Source organism: Anabrus simplex, chromosome 1 (genome assembly GCF_040414725.1).
Source record: "Anabrus simplex isolate iqAnaSimp1 chromosome 1, ASM4041472v1, whole genome shotgun sequence".
Lineage (NCBI taxonomy): Eukaryota > Metazoa > Arthropoda > Insecta > Orthoptera > Tettigoniidae > Anabrus > Anabrus simplex.
Genome location: NC_090265.1, coordinates 1,523,496,584 through 1,523,516,120, shown reverse-complemented (window position 1 = coordinate 1,523,516,120; position 19,537 = coordinate 1,523,496,584). Strand labels below are relative to the sequence as shown.

The 19,537-nt window shown below is 38.4% G+C and overlaps 1 protein-coding gene across 12 annotated transcripts in view; it reads left to right on the top strand.

The window, feature by feature from the left end:
• Positions 1 to 19,537, top strand: part of polybromo (protein) — a 618,289-nt gene that overhangs the window by 148,325 nt on the left and 450,427 nt on the right. For all 12 annotated transcript variants that reach the window (XR_010858640.2, XM_067138036.2, XM_067138039.2 and 9 more), the window contains one exon: positions 2,116 to 2,301. Coding sequence is in view for 11 of the 12 variants with exons in the window: in XM_067138036.2 (XP_066994137.2) it covers positions 2,116 to 2,301 (186 nt within the window). In the remaining variant the exon portion in view is untranslated. The remainder of the gene's footprint in view (positions 1 to 2,115; positions 2,302 to 19,537) is intronic.

Sequence of the window (19,537 nt, the reverse complement as noted above, 5' to 3'; positions counted from 1 at the left end):
TGGTTCAGGTTTAACTAAAGCAATAGTTACAAGAGACTGGTGTTTTTTGTTTTAAGTTTACCTCTTTCTATTTACTGTGTTTTGTTGTTTGAAGATGTTGTTGAATCTGATACTTTTTAGTTGCAGTTACGACTGTGCTACAGTATTTGCAAAACAGCACATTTCCGTCAGTTGAAAAGTCTTGAAACTTGAGTACGTACACTTTCAATACTGCACTAGCAGTTCTCTTTTCTTTAGGCATTATAAATTAAGGAGCAAGAATACAGCTATTTAACTTACTATGAACCACAACCTGTTTCAACGCAACCAAAGTAAGACTGGCAAGAACTAAGTGTGCATGAAAGGTAACAATTTACGAAAGGGTAATTCCAAGAATCAGTACCCACCTAATTGCCATGCAGGTAGACAAAGCCATGGCCAGATGTAGAGCTAGTGTTGCTAAATTTAAACATGTTGCCGACCTGTCAAACAGCCTACCTGAGGATAACCACCACAGCTTAACATTTCAGTTATCTCAGATACATGTCAAATTTTCCAATAGTGTCCTGCAGAAACTGATGTCTATTCTCAAGATGAAAAATACTTTTGAAATATACCCTAACAGGGGGCAACCCCAAAATATGCACTCATCATCATCATCATCATCATCATCATCATCAGTGTCCCACTCCAGTCGCCCGGGTGTGGTTAACAAGCCTCCTCCACTCCTTTCTGTTCTTCCATTTTTCCTGCTCCATTACTTCTGCCACATCCAATCCAGTTTCTCTAATGTCCTTCCAAATCTGATCCATCCACCTTCTTCTCGGTCTTCCAACTGGTCTCTTTCCTTTAACTTCTCTTTCCAATTCCCTTCTTGCTACCCATTCTTTTTGCATGTCCGAACCATTTCAGTCTTGCCTTCTGTATGTTCTGTACTAAAAGTTCTATATTTAAGCTCTTCTCTGATTTTAATATTTTGAATTCTGTCGCTTCTTGTCTTTTTTTTTTTAAACCGATGTTCTTAAAAATTTCTTTTCCACTGCTTGGATGTTACTATCTTATCTCTTATTAGTTACCAGTGTATCTAGTCCGTATGTTACAATTGGTATAAAATCCTGTTTATATAATGTTAATTTCGTTCTCGCCGGGCTGAGTGGCTCAGACGGTTAAGGCGCTGGCGTTCTAACCCCAACTTGGCAGGTTCGATCCTGGCTCAGTCGGGTGGTATTTGAAGGTGCTCAAATACGACAGCCCCATGTCGGTAGATTTACTGGCACGTAAAAGAACTCCTGTGGGACTAAATTCCGGCACCTCGGCGTCTCCGAAGACCACAAAAAGTAGTTAGTGGGACGTAAAACAAATAACATTATTATTAAATTTCATTCTTTTGGGTACTTTATCATCCCATAAAAGCTCTCTGACTTGATGATAAAATGCTGTACCTTTACTTAGTCTGTTATTAATTTCAGGGTTGATTTCATTACTTCCATTAATAATGCTACCCAGATATGTAAACTGTTCTACATTCTCTAACCGTTCTCTGTCTATGGTCACTTCTTTTTCTCTTTTCCACAGTGCACGACTACGGTTTTCTTTTTACTCTTATTGTTGCTAGTTGATTTACGTCGCACCAACACAGATATGTCTTATGGCGACGATGGGATAGGAAAGGCCCAGGAAGTGGAAGGAAATGGTCGTGGCCTTAATTAAGGTACAGCCCCGGCATTTGCCTGGTGTGGAAATGGAAAACCACGGAAAACCATCTTCAGGTCTGCCAACAGAGGGGCTTGAACCCACTATCTCCCGATTACTGGATACTGGCCACACTTACGCGACTGCAACTATCGAGCTTGGTGAGAGGAGGTATAAGTGAATCATACTCACAGTTACTTATTGATTTTTAATTTACACAGCAACCACCACTTCACCGACTAATGGACAAGCTTGTATGATAAAGTAAGTTTCTCCAGGACCTATTGCCAGATAGTGTTCACACTGGTGTCCGTTGATGTCTCACAGACTGTTCTGTATTATCTCTACTGTATTTGATCATGTACCTCATAACCTAAGCAGTTATTTCTGTTTATTCTGTCTCTTGGTTATTGCTGATAGTTGACTGAATATTGTTAATCACAGGCCCGGAAAGCAGCTGCTGCTGAAGCTAAAAGACAAGATGTTGATACTGAAGATACATCTGAAGGTTCCACTAATCCAGATGATGATGCCAACCAGTTTGAAGACCTGTTTACAGCAATTATGACTGCCACAGACCCAGATAATCGTCTTTTACATACATGCTTCCAACTGTTACCATCCAAGAAGGTGAGGTTCTGAGTGTAAATTTTGACCAGATAGTGATTTTCTCATAATGCAAAATGGTAGAGTAGCTTCTTACACCAAAATATGCTTGTAAACCATACATTCATCATTTATGAATTTAAAAAACAAAACAAAAAACTATAGCATCCTTTGGTGGTTCTTTGTAAAGGATCCTGAACTTGTAACTGCCCTCCAGTGATGGTACAAATGACATTGGTAACAACATTACAGTTTATTCTTTTATTTAGAGTACAGGATGTAGAATATAGGTTGATTTGTTTAGGCTTAGAAAATGTGATTGAGTCCTGTAGGAAGAATAGCAGAAGACGTGATCATCATCATCATCATCATCATCATCGTTGACCAACTCCAGCTTCCCAGGTGTGGTATACGAGCCCCTTACATTCTGTTTGGTCCATGAACCATTCTTCGTTCACAGTCTGCTCCCAATCCTGACCTCTCTCCTGTACATCCTTCTTCACTAAGTCTGTCCATTTTTCTCTAGGTCTGCCCACTGATCTCTCTCCCATTATTTCTCTTTCATACTCCTTTCTTGCAGACCTGTTGGCACTCATTCTTTTCACATGACCAAACCACTTCAGTCTTGCCTTTTGGATCTTCTGGAGGAAGGAGTCTTCTAGTCCTATGTCTTGTCTGACTGTTTCATTCCTGATTTTATCCCTCCTGGTCTTCTGGATCATTGTGCTTAGGAACATTTCTGCTGCTTGGAGTTTTGAGTTGTCCTTTCTTGTTAATGTAGCGGTTTCTAGGCTGTATATGAGGAAGTACTTCTGGCTCTCTAGACCAGGGTCGCGATATCACCATTAAATAGCTCCTCAATTAAAGGTAATTGTAGAATGACTGAACCTGGAACCAGCCCTCATATCCAGGTAATACTGGCCAGTAATCGAACCTGGGTCCTCTGGGTGAGAGGCAGGCAAGTTAGTCTGCGGGGCTGGCTTCAAACGTTAATTACACGACTTAAAAATCTCAAAAATTTACATTGAGTTTTACTGGGGAAACATCATCAGATTCCTCTGAAAACTTCGTCATATTCCTTTGAAAACTTCTTTCAATTCAGCAACTTTGATCAGCCAAACTCTTCGAAAAATCTAATACCCTTAATGCCAAGCCAAACAACTATCGACCACAAGTACCTTTTCATTCTCTAATCTAATAAAATAAAGCACATTAGATACAAAAGTGCTGGCAAAATCCTTTTTTTTTTTTAATCCTCCATTGTAATTGTCACGGGTATACTGTTCCTAGTCAGTTTATGGAAATCTTGTACTGCGTAAATTAGGCCTATATCGACTTTTAAAGGTTATGTTGAACTCGAGAATATGGTTTCGGAAGTATCAATCCTCAAGTTCTCGAATGCATTATATTTAGTTCTGTCCATCACTAATCACAATCAAATTGGAAAGAGAAAAAATTTCATTAACATTTCGGCTGGAAAAAGCTCTTGCTGTACAAGTCGGTACAAGTGCGAAATGATACAAAGTTTTTAATGTAATGTGCGCAAATAAAACAACTGCGGCTTTTATAACATCTTAACACAAACAAGGATGAAAACAGTAATAGGCAATCTCAAAACCTCCCATGGCTTTATGTACCTTTTGTAAGGTGCAACATCTGCTCTAGTCTCAATAACAATCGTATACGATAATATTAAAATACTAAATTTGTGTTACTTAAGAAAGAGCAGTTTCGATTCCTGCCTGAAAGCCAAGTGACTATACAGTGCCCTGAGGGAAATACCGAAAACATGTTGAGCGACACAGTCGAAGAAAGTAAAAAAATAAACATCTAACCATGGACATAATGTGGACGTTTTGCAAATAGGCCAACGAAACTTGTTCAGTCTTCAAATAGAGCTGTCGAAATGCCCTCTGTCTCCGTCCAGTTGTCGTGGGCACTCTCTGCTTTATGATTTACGAGGATTCTGTAAACAATACTACCCGAATGCGATGCTAAGATGATCCCTTATGCAAGTTCACTGCCGATCGCTTTTCCAGTACAGTACTTCTTCATATCACCACAATGACGGGACGTCAACACCAAGATCCGTAAGTATGCCATAGTCCTTTCGTAGGATACAGTTTTTTGAAAAACTTCTGATCGAGGATTTAGCATTGATGGAACTGAAATTTCTGGACGGTTGATCCGGGAAATCTTTTCTTCGAGGAATGGATAATGCAGGATTTTTACAACGTGATTTAATTAGGATGTTTCGCCATTAAAATAAGGGCAAAACATGTCCCTATAATTTACTTCATAAGATTTAATTCTTAATTAAAATCACTCTTTATGTATTGAATAGTTGGAATTAAGTAATAAATAATACAGAAGAAAAAGGAAGTACCTGAATATTAGAGAAAGGATAATCTTAATATTCAAAAAGGGTGATAAGAATGTAGCAACTCTAAGGGAACCACCCTCATTTCACATGTAGCAAAGATCTTTGTGGAGGATATTAGAGTGAAGACTGAGTATGACAGTAGAAAAGGAAATGGAGGTAGAATAATATGGATTTAGAAGAGATATCAACTTTTGATCTAATTTTTGCATTAAGGAACATAATGGAGACAAGATGGGAGTTCAGGAAGGATTTAGTGATGACTAGGGCTCGGATGTTTAAGACCTAAAAATAGCCCAAATAAACAAGCAAGCATGACCTCAGAAGTGAGGAAATATGACCTCAAAAGTGACGAAATATGATGTAAAAATGACAAAATATGACCCGAAAATGATTAATCAAAATATTGGCATTTTAAAATAAATTATAAATCGGAACGGTAATTCCTCTGAAACATGTTTAACTAAATTCTTTGTTCTTACTTTAATATTAGTTTTCTGAATATACATGTGCAGCAGTTATTCACAGTCTATTATCCTTGATTCACTTATCAAACTTTTGTGAACTAAGTTCGCTAAGATTATCAGATCACACAACATTGTAAAAGTCCATGTTTGCACCCTACATTGGTGGTTTGAAATACGAGAAAACTAGAAATCAGTCTATTTAAAAAATATATTTTTGGAACGTTTAAGCCCAGATTTCATTAACATTATTCAAATGTGTTAAAGTTCAAACTGAGCACCAAGAAACGAATTAACACGTTCAATGCTGAGGGACCGGATCCGGCCCCTAGTGCGCTTCCCGCCAGTGCGCAAGACCGGATCCGGCCCGCGTTGCCACGCCATTTCTAAGCAATCCGTGTGAGCTCAGCGCTTGACGAAGACACATCGTATGCTGTACGCATTTTGAGTAGTAGTGGCGTGATATATTTTCGCTCGTCGTCCGTCGCTCACATCTTTTGGTGATTTTTAACGATTGTGGAAGTAGTGTGTGATGGCTCATTGTAGTGTTGATTTTTCTGGCAGTGATGATGAGTTTATGAGTGAAGTAAGTGCTAATTCTGAAACGGAAAGTGAGGACGAACCGGAACTCAACCTAACCTGGTCAAATCGAAAATCACCAAAAGATGTGAGCGACGAACGACGAGCGAAAATATATCACGCCACTACTACTCAAGGTGCGTACAACATACGATGTGTCTTTGTCAAGAGCTTAGCTCACACTGACTGCTTAGAAATGGCATGGCAACGCGGGCCGGATCCGGGTCACGCGCACTGGCGGGAAGTGCACTAGAGGCCGGATCCGGTCCCTCAGCATTGGGATGGGAATGTTTACTTTGCATAGCAGCGAACGTGTTAAATAGATTTCTTTCAGTATATTATGGGAGGGCGTCAGAGCCTATAGTGCAAACTCACATACCTTTTTCGTTCTTCTCCGCGGGTGGAATTGAAGCGTATGACGAGGTTCATCTTTAAAGCATCAGGCGCGAAAGACCTCCGATTATCACTGAACACATTCTTGTAAGAAGAGAAGCTCCTTTCTACATCACAAGACATTATTGGTGCATGTTTAAATAATGTTAAATCACTGCTGTCGAGTATGCACTCATTTTGAAGTGTACTGGTACCTTCTCCTCTAAGAACATCATTTATCTTGCTCACACGGTGAAAACCATCATTTCGATTAAGCACATTTTGAAGTTTCCGTTTTACCCTGTCACCAACTATTCCATGTGATTGTTGTACTGAAAGTTCAACACTTCTCACAATGTCAGTATTTGTATGAATTTCTAAGCCAGCAGATTTTAAACGAGTAATTGCACTCGATCGACTTAAAATATGCCAAACTATCTAACAAACTGTTGGAAAACAATTCTTGGGCAGTCTTTATAGAAGAGGCATCATCTTTGTTGAAGCTGTTAACAATGATTTTGATAGTGGAGTAGTTTACGCAATAATATGTGGCAGCATTGAGCCAAGTCCCCCGCCTAGTAAGAACTGGCTGTGGAGGGAGTGGCGTCGAAGGAGCTAACTCCTTGAAAGTCGCAACCCGCAGTGGTGCTTTCAAAAAAAAAAAAAAAAAAAAAAAAAAAAAAAAAAAAAAATTTGACGTTGGATATTAATTTATCGACTTCAGGAAAATGTCCACGTATTTCTTCTGCCAGCATGCGCAAGGCAAGTGACGTGAATCATTCTTGGATAAAACAGTTTGTGGCCTTCAGCAGCTTTCACCACGTACGGAGCAGCATCAGTAACAAAGAGAAATACGTTTTTCCGCTTAATTTCATCCGTCCACAAAATTTTTAGTGCATTTTCAAAAAGAATTGCAATCGTTGAATGATTTGCTCTCTAAAACTTCTGAGGTTAGTAGAAAAATATCCCCAGGGCGATTAGCACGAAGTGTTCCAATAATTACATTCCCTATATATCTACATGCAGTGTCCGCCGTCTCATCAATAGATATCCAAATCTTATTGTCTGCTACACTGTGTCTTATTCGATTTAGAGTATCTTCTTAGCAACGCGATGAATAGTTTTTTCGCAGTGTTGATTCTGTAGGAACAGAGTTTTTAGTGTATTTCTCCAGAAAATTCTTGAAATGGGTATTGTTCACCTTGTTTAGAGGAATGTTTGCAGACACCACCATTTCACAAAGTTCCTTTGAAAAATCCGAACATCTGTCCATCACTGAAGATGTAACAGCCTTATCGAATATCAATATATTGCTGCATCTTCTTATCGACATGTTGTTGTTTGACATTGTTGCTGTGTTTCACCGTGTTACAATGTTGTTGCACATTAAATCGTTTTTCAGCCACAACTTTCACTTCACACAACTTGCAAAATAGAACTAAACTGTCTGTACATAAATATTCTTCTCCAAATTCCTTAACAAAGCTTTGTAACTTAACACTAGTAGAAGACTTTTCCTTAGGCATACTGGAATGAGTGCTGGTATATGATTTACTGTAAGTGCAAGGAGGTTGAGGTTCTAATATCTAAACAAAGACAAGTGAGCGATTACCAGAAGTAATTAGCTCACTGCTGGGACGCGATTTTCCAGATTATTTCTGTCTCTACCTGGGAGACTGGGTTGCCGAGTACAACGGGTTGGTTATTCGACTATTCGATTTGTGTCAGCAGCGTGATACTGAGAAGCAGTTTTGTAAACACTAGTTCGCATTCGGTAAGTTGAAGATGATTTCGCACACCTAAAGCTGTCGTCAAACCGCCGAAATATGATGTTTCTACTAAAATAGCTCGGAATATTATGACCTTATGGCAAAAAATAGCCAAAATATGCATTTATATGACAAATGAAAATCACTTAATTGTGATGATAATCACCTGATTTGCACTAAAATCCAATCAGACAAGAAAATAGAGACAAAGAAAAAATATGACTTTTCCTAAACATCCGAACCCTAGTGATGACATTTATAGATATTGAGAAGGCATATATCAGTGTACCATGGCATCTGGTCTGGGATTAATTAATAAAAAGGAAGGTAGGCAGATCAGAAGTACAAATGATGAAAGCCATGCATGAAAAATGTGGTAGTGGTATGAAGACTAAGAAAGGACAAACAAACTGGTTCAATGTAGAAACAGGAATTCGGCAAGGAAGTGTATTATGCTCTACTCATTTTCACGGTCATGGATGAAATCCACAAGAGAGTACAACAAGAAAAGGGAAGAAAAGAGACAAAGGCCTGACTTTTTGCAGACAACATAGTAATATGGGAAGAAGATAAAATGGAAGTACAAGAAGAAGTTACTACATGGAATCGGGAGATAGAGGAATCTGGAATGAAAATAAGTGTGGAGAAGAATATGATAGTAGTGATAATGAGAGGTAATAGAGAAGTAAGAGAGAATATTGAAGTAAATGGAAGGCAATTAAAGTTGTGAAAAACTTCAAATATTTGGGCAGTATACTTGCTGAAGATGGGAAAATAAATGAAGAGATTGGAAAGAGAATCCAACAAGCCATTGAGTTTCACCCTTGTGAGAGGTATAGTGTTGAACTGGGACATCCCAGGGAAATTCAAGGAAATTCTGTAGTCAGTGTATTACACACCAGTTTTGACGTGCACAGCGGGCATATGGACAACAACAAAACAGATGAAAGCAGAATCCAGGCAGCCGAGGTGATATTCCTTAGAGACTGGGAAGACATGAAGGGATAAAGTCAGAAATATAGAAATCAGAGAGAGAATTGGATTCCTAAACGTACAGACAAGATAATAGACCAGTAAGTTAAAATGATATGGGCACATGATGAGAATGGAAGAGGATAGGGTTTCAAAGCATTTATGGAGAAAATAATAGGAGGAAGACAACGGGGAAGGCCCAGAAAGAGGTGGATTGATATGGTGAAGGAGTGTATACAGTAGATCAGAGAGGAGTAAGAGTAGAAGAAATATTGAAGGAAGGGAGTGGTGGAGAGGTAGACAACTGTGGAGGTCCTTGATTCACAACTCGACCCAGAAGGCTGGAAACATGAGAAACAGGAAATGAAGAAGAAATGATGATGATGATGATGATTAGAAAAGCCTGGTCAGGTATTGAACTGCAGACTTGTGCCACTGCAAAATACAAAACCGTCGCATTTAGAAGGCACTGTATGAATTGCAAAGTGGAAGTTTCTGCATGAAATAACCTGTTGTGTAAATTGGCTGGGTCACAGTTCAAAACATTTTTACATTCTTACCTTTTTGTTGCATGTTTTATTCTAGCACCAATTTGCTGAATTAGGGTTATGAAAGTCTGTAATATAAGCCTAAACCTATTTAAAAATTATTTTTCATTCCATATATGAAAGTGACGACCCCTTGCTCAGAAAACCACAAACCATCTGTGTGCCAGCTATGGCCCTTTGTTACTCTGTCACAGAATATGTTTGGTATTCATGGTATTCATTATCTGCTGTCAAGCTGTTGGGCGTGGTCCTCAATGAGACCTGTACGTTAGCGACAGGCTATCAGCTTGCAGGGATTTCTCCTCCTTGTATTCATAGAGAAGTAGCTGCGAACAAGGCGAGGACTAGATTAGAACGATGAAGTGCTCATCCCACGCGTGGCCTTGTACTCCCAGTTCAGAGACTTGAGTCCAGGGAAAGTTTCTTGGAAACATCATGGGAACTACAGTAATTGGATGACCTGAAGTAGCAAGAGTGCAGTTGTGGAAAACTAAGATCCCTAACATCTCGGGACAGGTGCCATTAGAGGAATTACCACCTGGCTACAATGAATACTGGACTGTATGAAAATTTTGGAATTGACGGAGGACAGGAGTGGGCAGGTCCAAAGTCAACCTTACCAGATGGGGCTACATAGCTGCCGACAACATCAAATGTGAATTCAACAAACCACAAACCGTGAAACACTTGCTTCACTGTCCAGTGTCACAGTTACTTGACTGTCCTCTGAAACGTAAATGAATAAAAGCACACGCACCATAAGTTACCTAGCATTGTTAAGAGTCGTAGACTTGGTTTGAGTTTCCTTTTTTGTAAAACACGCTGTACATAGCCTGTACAACAAATAGGTATGCAAAAGACAGATAAATGTCCTGCAAACCTAATAATCTATGGCTAACTTCTAAAGTTAAAAATCTGATGTCTCAATAAGATGCTTTTTCCAATGTTACAAACATACTTGTGACCCAACTGACTAAGGGCCGGTATTATAATGAGGGTTAAAACTGTAGACTGAGTTAAACTGTAACTTGAGTTTAAACCAATGTTGATCTTATAATGACTGGCCTAAGTTAAACTGAGGTGAAGACGGAAATATACGATCTTGGTAGCAGTGACTTGCGAGGAGAGATGACTGTCGATAATGTTTTGCTGTGACTTGCAAGAAAAGATGACTATCGATAATGTTTTGTTTACTTCTAGTAGGTAAAATGGTGGATAAAAGCAATAAACGTTGTGCGAATTTTACTTGTAAGGAAATAGAATTGCTTGTGCAATTAGTACAGAAATATTTATATAGTCCGTGAAACAGTGGCCTTATGAATTCCTCCGAAATCTCCCATTTTAATAAACATACTACGGGAGGCATAAAACCGCAATGCTATTAGTAGCTGACTGACGGGGTCTACAGCATGATTTCTGAAATAGAAGGAAGTTACTTTATTTTCTAAAATTTACACTTTTGACATTCAAACAGTTCAAAACATTTTTACGTTCTTACCTTTTCGTTGCATGTTTTATTCTAGCACCAATTTGCTGAATTAGGGTTATGAAAGTCTGTTATATAAGCCTAAACCTGTTTAAAAATTATTTTTCATTCCATATATGAAAGTGACGACCCCTTGCTCAGAAAACTTGTAGTGCCCGTGGTCGTTCAATGATTTGAACCGCCTCTTCGTCATCGCTTAGTATTTCTTCAAACTCCTCAAAAGTATCTTCGAGATCCATTCGTTCTGCCGTGTTGTAAGGTTATGTATTCTTGAACTTCAGTTTAAACGGTAGATAAGTGGCAGTAAAATTAATGTCTCATTAAACTTAAGATTAAGTTTTACAATACACGACTAACAGATAAACCGAAGTTTAAACTGAACCAAGAGTTTAAACCTCTATTATAATACCGGCCCTAAGAAAATCATGGTATAATTAGGAATAAACCTTATCAGATCATATGTAATCGTAAATTTAAATACATCCGTGAATCGGAAAGTAATCTAAATATGGCTAGAACCTGGAAGCAAGTCCAGGTACTTGACGTGCCACTTGATGAGCTTACCTGAGCTTACTTGATGAGCTTATAGTTATGAATTTCATAGGGTATTGAAGTGGGATTACAGTAAAATTAAAATTCTCTCAAGGTCCACCTATTCAGTACAATGACATTTTATTTGTGATTCAATCACATGTCCAATGGTCAAATGGTACTAGTTTCGGTATCTATGTGCCATCATCAGCCTTAAGTACAAATTAAACGATTATATACGTACTGTATTACTAAAACATCTAAAACACACTTTAACACATTATAAAACACATTACTGTAATGATAAATGAGATAAGTTAAAATTATGTTACAATTGATTGCTGTAACATAAAATTCTTAAAATTCCGGCAATTCGTTATATAGTCCAGTCTGTGTACATCCGGGATAAGTGAATTTGTGCTGTTTTATGCTGTTTATGTTGGGGACACTTATTCACTTGATGTTAGGTGGTTCTGGGGAAATTTACTTTGATCATGTAAGATCGTAATATAAGTAGAGATGAATTCCCACCTCAGTTTAAACCTGAAGGAGAAATTAGCCAAGTTAGACGTTGGAAGCAATGTATGGAAGTTACTAAAATCATTAGAATCATTAAATAATGATTGACTCACCTTGAGCAGCTTGTTGAACGTGTTTGTTACACAGACTGAACCGGACGATGTGTGTGTGCAGCGGTAAAGCAGGCGAGGGGAAGGAAAACCAACAATAGAACCCCTGAAATTTTACACAACTCTGCATCACTCAATACCCCCAATATTTACTCCAAATCTGGAATATACAGACTAAAATGTAATGAATGCAGCTGCTCGTACTGGGTCAAACAGGACGAAACTTTATGATTAGTTATTGAGAACTTGTCAGCGCGATGAGGCACAATAAGTTCTCTGCCATGGGTCTACATATGCACGACACTGATCACAAATTTACCAACATTGAACAAGATATGGAAGTTCTTCAAACAGCAAATAAGGGACCCATCATGAATATTATTGAAAGTTGTTACATTAACTGTGATCAATGCTTCAACCCCAATTATAATTTAAACGAAATTTACGAGAAACACACTATCCTTTTCAATCTTTTAATCAAGTGGCTTAAAAATACCAAAGTTTCGAAAAACAGTTCGATTTTCCAAGTAATCCGTAATACACACTCCCGTCAATTACCCTCACTACCCCATCCTTCCGCCCTGCTTTCGTTCTATTCCCCCGCAGGTGCCCTGCCTCCTTCCTTTCCCTCGCCTTCCATTTTACTCTCCACTTGAGTCTTACGACTAATGTTTTCTTTAAATATGGCAGAAACTAGTTGCTTGCAAGATGGCAATCACCAGCAGCAGTTTTGTAGATGATGGTGATCACAATAATAATAATAATAATAATAATAATAATAATAATAATAATAATAATAACAACAAATACTGGGCGAGTTGGGCCATGCGGTTAGGGGCACGCAGATGTGAGCTTCCATCCGGGAGATAGTGGGTTCGAACCCCACTGTCAGAAGCCCTGAAGATGGTTTTCTATGGTTTCCCATTTTCACTCCAGGCAAATGCTGGGGATGTACCTTAATTAAGGCCACGGCTGCTTCTTTCCCATTCCTGGTCCTTTCCCATCCCATTGTCGCCATAAAACCTGTTTGTGTCTGTGCGACGTAAAGCAAATAGAAAAAAAAAGTTAAACTGTGCCCACAAACCGAGTGACCACGGGTATAAGTGGTCCTCCTCTACCAAGTGCCAACGGCCTCTTCGGAGGGTGGATGGGCGGGTAGAGGTTCAGGGCACTCTCTTGCCCTTGGGGTAGGCGGAAGAGCCACTAGATGGCCAACGGCATAGGGTAATAATAAATCCAGTAGCATCTGTTCACCTATTTGATGCGGCAACTGGTCTGCGTCTGTACTCCGAGTCGGAGCGGCTGCCTCAAAAAACCTTCAGGAACTCACCCACCTGATTGTACTCTGATCCCTCGGGATTAACCCAGTCGTTTGAGAACAAGCACACCATGAATCGTGCAAGTAAGAACAACATTACTCCAGGTGGTTACCAATCCACCCACCAACTGAAAATGAAGGCGGCAACCGGCCACTCGGATTCTGGAGGAGCTGGATTTACACGAAAGAGAGAGAGCCGGAGCTCTCTGGCAAACTTCCCATCAAAGCGCCCTTCTACATTGGCAAGCTATACATAAACACTCTCCTGCAAGTAGGCAAACTTCTCAGATTAACATGCACCAGCCGGTACCGTGCTTTTAGCTGGTACAAGTACAAGGCAAGGTTAAACAAACCTTAAAGGTGAACCAAAGCGCTGGGCACATAACCCACACGAATAAAGACCAAGGCAATGAAATACTTACTTTGAGTACACTAGGTATTGCCATAGATACAGAGAAACAAAGCTGGTAGGGTATCAGTTTAGCACTAGTTGAAAGAAAATAAACCAGATATTAGGTTTTAAAAGGTGAGTTATTTATTTTGGAATTTACTAAAAATTGGTGTAACAACTGAGAAGGAAAAAATGCCTTAATATTAGGCTCAATGGATGGTAACATAATCAGGGTTAAGTAAAATTAATTAAAAACCTACTTGAAAAAAATTGAGATCTAATTTAAACAGTTTGTTGATGGCCGACCAACGCTAAATAAAAGGGAGGTAATATTTAAAGTCGATTAAGTACAATGTGTATTCAAACAATTAATGACCCTCGTTCTTAACAATTTCTTCACAAAATTTAACAGTTGCTCTTCAGCGGATTAGGTACACTTGCGTAGGTTCAAGTTCCATGCCGTGAGTTTCCACAAGCGTCAAAAAAATCCAATCATGAGCCAGAAATAGGCAAAAGAAATAGACATCCTAAGGAGGACGAGAAATATACTGAGATAAAGGGAAACTGTTTAAAACATCAGAAAAGAATCAAAGTACACGTGAATTATAGCACAGGATACTGAATTCATCCATCAAATCAGTAAACATCACCATGGTTACTGGTGCAGGCAAAATCACAAGAAGGCAACAATCCCAGCAATCCTACAATAGTCGAATTCATGAATGAACAGAAGAGAACAACGAAGCTTCAGAAAAGGTTAAATAAGGAGAAAGGATACTCCAAAAATAAATAGTATCAATAAGGGATCAAATACTAGTAACAAACACTTGTGGGAACTCATTCAGGCATTAAACATTCTAATTGACACATTTCTTTAGGTTCATAATAGTACCACAACGTTACTCCTAAAAACTTTACTTTTAACATTTAATAATAACCATATCATGGGAGTAAGCGTTTTGAAATATACATAAATGATAAACCCATTTTTATAGAAAAACATGCAGAGACCGAAATTTATTTATATTTTTCTTTTTAAACAGTTTACCTTAAATTTAAGTATCAGACGAATTTCAGAAGGACCACTCAAGACCAGAATAAAATCAGGGAGATAGAATTTCACTAAATCTCGAAACGATTGACGAAGAATAACTTGGATGCAGTAAATAGTAACTTACAGTTTACATGCCGCTTCCCTGTTTCAGACACAAGTTGTTACTTACTCAGAAAAATTTAACTTGAAGGAGGCGTACTTAATCGACCAGAGAAGAAAAATATTGAATATGGAATGTAAAATTCAAGAGAGTTCTTGAGGATGAACAACATCCTTGCACAATGAATACTAGCCGTAATCCATGGCTACCCTGAGAGCTAGCTCAGAGCTACATTGAAACCTTCTTCTCGCCATCGTAGCAAGCAAGCAACTCGCTGGCTCTCACAAGCCAGACAGAGAGGCCAGTTACATAAGAATTCTCCCTAGCACTGTTTGGCCAGAGATATAGACAAGGCCAAGAAGATGCGCTAGCCTGCGCAGAAGGCAGCACAAGACAGATACATGTTCTAGACAAGAAAGTGTCCACCTTTTCAATACAAATTTATTTATATAAAAATTCAATCTACAGTACCGGTTTAGACCTTTTTTACATACGGTCATCCTCAGCTGTACACTGTTACCTTCACATAAGTCAAGTTTTATTGATTTGCCTTGACCATTATTAAAGTTATATGTTCTAATTGGGCATACTTAAAGTTAAAATTGACTATATATGCATTCTAAAATAATAGGTGAATCTTTTTAGGCCTAAGAATCGTGTAGGTGAATTATTATTAAATAGTGTTTACAGTGCACTATGTCTTCTGGTATTGGCTAGAGCAATTTTGTTACTTTCATTGATCTGTCTCAGTTTTATCCTTGGCTTTGACAAAATGAAAGTGACTGAGGTATGAGTGATGCTAGTAATGCCATTCCTTCTGCAGCCAGTCCCTGCTATGAATGGTGTGAAAATATTGCTCATAGGGCTGATTGGTGCGTGCATTTCAGTGGGCTCGGTAGACTGATATGTAATAGAAACTTCTGGCTCGGTGAGGAAAGCAACGGGAAACTACCTCACTCCTCATTTCCCTAGTATGCCTCTTCAGTGATGCCTAGGCCATCTATGACAGCTGATGGCGGAACTGTTGAGGATCCAACCAGCCTTGGGGCTGAGGACTAAACATACAACATACATACAGGTACATTATCATTTTAAAATTTGTGGTACATGTTGAATGGCATGTTAAAATATACAGTTCATGTTAAAATCTGTTACAATATATAGGAACACTTTGTTAAATTGAGTTGGGCGTCTTGCATTCGTCAAATTTTCTTGTTTTTCCAGTATGAATGGAGAATGTCCGTATTTCATTCGTGAACGGTGTTCTTATTTTAGTCCTACTATAAATTATGCTTATTCATTAGTTTAATTGATGGACTTCTTCAATTGTTGATAACAAGTTTGATGTATGGCCAGAGGTAGTTATGTGCAGCTGTGGTCAAATATTGCCAGAAGTATTGGATCTAGTATATTTTTTCGGTAAGTGTCAAATGCAGAATGGTGGGTCTTTTCTGGTCTGTAGTTGCTGATATGTGTCTGTAAGAAACGAAAGGTAGAATTAAGAATTTATGATCTAAAGAATGCTTGTTTGTGTGTGTGTTTTCAGTAGAATATTTAATATTGCTGCTGTGGTTGGGATGTGCTAGCTTTGGCTGCCTGGCATGTACTGTATCGTGTTCTTTTGGTGCTAGTGTCCGCTGCTGCAAGGCGAATGGAGGGGTGGGTGGGGAGAGTTGTTGTCGTAGGAGTAGGGGTGGAGTTGGGCGTATCAATTATCTGCGCAATGGCGCGTGTTGAACGTTGTTTGTTGATTATTTTAAGATAATAGTTTTTTAAGGCGGGTATGGCTTTGTTGAATATGGTGTTGGTTTTTTCTGTAATTTCGTTTATATTGTAGTTAGGATTGGTATATTGATCTAGTGATATGTATAGTTCTTCTGTTATATTGAGTAAGGGGTCTTTGGGGTTTATGTTAAGTATTTTCATGTCATTTTCAATGTTCGTAAAATTGTGTTTGTATTCGTCAATGTGTTGGCCTATTGCGGAGAAGTGATTATGTATTACGGCATTGACGTGTTCATTATATCTGCTTGCAAAATTCCTACCGATACGTCCTATGTAACTTATTTCGCAGTTGTTGCATTTAATACGGTATATTCCTGAGTGGTGGTATTTATTAGTATTATTGATTGTCTTGGTATTATGTAAGATATTAGTGCTATTGTGTGTTGTCTTGAAAGCTATTTTTAGGTTGTGTTTTTTTAATATATTAGTTAGTGGATATATATGCATATTATTGAAAGTAAATAGTGCGTAGTCTTTTTTTAGGTTTGTCTATTTTCGTTAATCTAGTTTTTGGTTGAGATTTGATTTTTTGAATGAAGTGTTGATCATTTCTTCCTTGTAACCATTGTTTTTAGCTATCTTGTGGATTAATCGTATTTCTTCATTAAAATCAGTTTTTGGTAATGGTATGTTGAAGGCTCTGTGGATCATACTGTAATACGCTGCTTTTTTATGAGTATTGGGGTGGATGGAGTCTATTTTGATTGTGTTCATTGTATGTATAGGTTTCCGGTATATTTTGAATGATAAGTGGTTTTCGTGCCTGGTTATAGTCAGATCAAGGTAATTTAATTTCCGGTTGTTTTCAGTTTCTTTTGTGAATTTTATGTTCGGGTCTATTGTATTTAATTCTTCCAGTAAGAAGTTTTCATATGTATGTCTATTGTCGATGACGACGAATATGTCGTCGACAAATCTACACCAGAAGAATATGCCGTCTGTTTTGTTAATGAAAGTGTGTTCTACTGTCGGATTTTTTATTATGGACACCCGAGTTTAGGCCTTAATTACAAACGAACCAATAGGCCTATTGCAATGCAAGTTATACCAATATTTTCCTTGTTTAATTTTACATTAGTGTATATAAGACACATTGTTTTCGACGTTCATTACATATTTTTTATTTGTGGTTGTAATAAATATTGCCCAGGTTTTTGGCTTCTTCTCTAGGAGGCGCTCACTTAGGAATATATACACGGAAAACTACTTGTCTGGTGGTAATTAAATTTTTATATGTTATAACCAAATGTATGTGAAGTGTAATACTCAAGTTACAATGTTTTTCAACCACCCCAAAAAAAGTTCTTATCATTTTTCTAAAGCAACTCTTTCTCAGCCCAGGATAAACGTACAACAGCAAACTTGGGGCTTGTTTTGAAGCACTCAGTGATGGTTATCAGAAACTACAACAACTGTAACCGTACAGTGTGGTACCGAATTTGTGAAGAGTAATGTTGAAAGGAGGTTTTGTGTACGCCGGACCGTATGATAAACAGCAGGCCGGGTGGTGATATCGGGCGCAGTGTTGCCGCGTTCAGTAGTAATCACGCGCGCAACGAAAACAGCTTTTCGTTAATTTTCAACCTTTAATTTGATTTCTTCTTATAAATTCCACTTCCCATCACCTTTTCTCATACGGGCTTTGGACCTTCAAAGGCAGGTTTAAAAATGGTTGACTTTCTAATTTAGAAATACCACACTGTACAATTTTTACAAGAGTTACTTGCATTATTATTTACATATATTTACAATATTTAATTCTATCAAATTTCTTCGTCTGAAAAATCATTGTGTTCCGATGAATCGGTGCTGCTGTCATTCATGTTGATTATGACTGGCTCAAAATAAGGGACGTTTTCAGACAGTCCATCTTTTTCCCAGTAGTGGTCTTCAATTTTCTTAGCGTGTTTAAGACATTGTTTCCAGAGTTCAGGGGCCACGGTACGTAAGGCTTCTCGGCACAAAGCGTTAATTGCTCCCATACCTCTACCATTTTCTAATTGTTAGCCATATTTGTTTTTTCTATTTTCCCTTTTACGTAAGCCCAAATGAGCTTGATTGAATTAAGCTCGCAATGGGCCACTGGTATCCAAACAAGCTGTACATCTGGTCGAAGTCGTTTAGTCAGTTGTTCCAGCTTCTTTACCGGTGTTTGATAATAAGGCCTGGCAACGACTATCAGCTCTGATCGCATTAATTTTTTATAATCGTCAACTCCAGGTGGTAGTGAAATATTCTTTGATGTCATCCAGGATATAATTTCAGGTTTCAGCCATGACATGTTCGGGTTTTTAGATGAAGGATCGTCCATCATATGATATGGAGCTTGATCTATAGCGACAGCCGACCTTTGGGGCAATAAGCTCAAGACTTTCGTGAACCATTCTTCATAATGAGTCGAGATCATCTCATTGTGGTAATCACCACTTCTTTTCTTGCCAATAAAACAAAGTTCTGCACCGTCAAGAAATCCTTCTTCATTTCCGATGTGTAAAATTATGATGCGTTTCCCAGCCCCAGACGGTGTTTTGAACCCTCCGTGCCATCCACAAATTTGCTGAATGAACCCTCTGTACATTTTATAGTTGTCAAAGTTGTTTTCTAAAGCTTCAATCACGTTTTCTTGCCACCCATATTACATAGTATGGTTCTGTCCGCACCAGGTCTCGTCTGTAAAGAAGATCTTTTAGCCCTGTGCTCTTAAGTCTCTAATTCATCTAAGGTAGGTATGTCGGGATACAGCAACTGTCACAGATTCCATTAGCACTGATTTCCTGTTTAGTTTTTTGAATCGGAATCCCAAGCTTCGAACTACCGTATTTCACGGCATAATCGTCGCCACCGCGTAATCGTCGCATCCTTTATTTTCAATACAAATATCG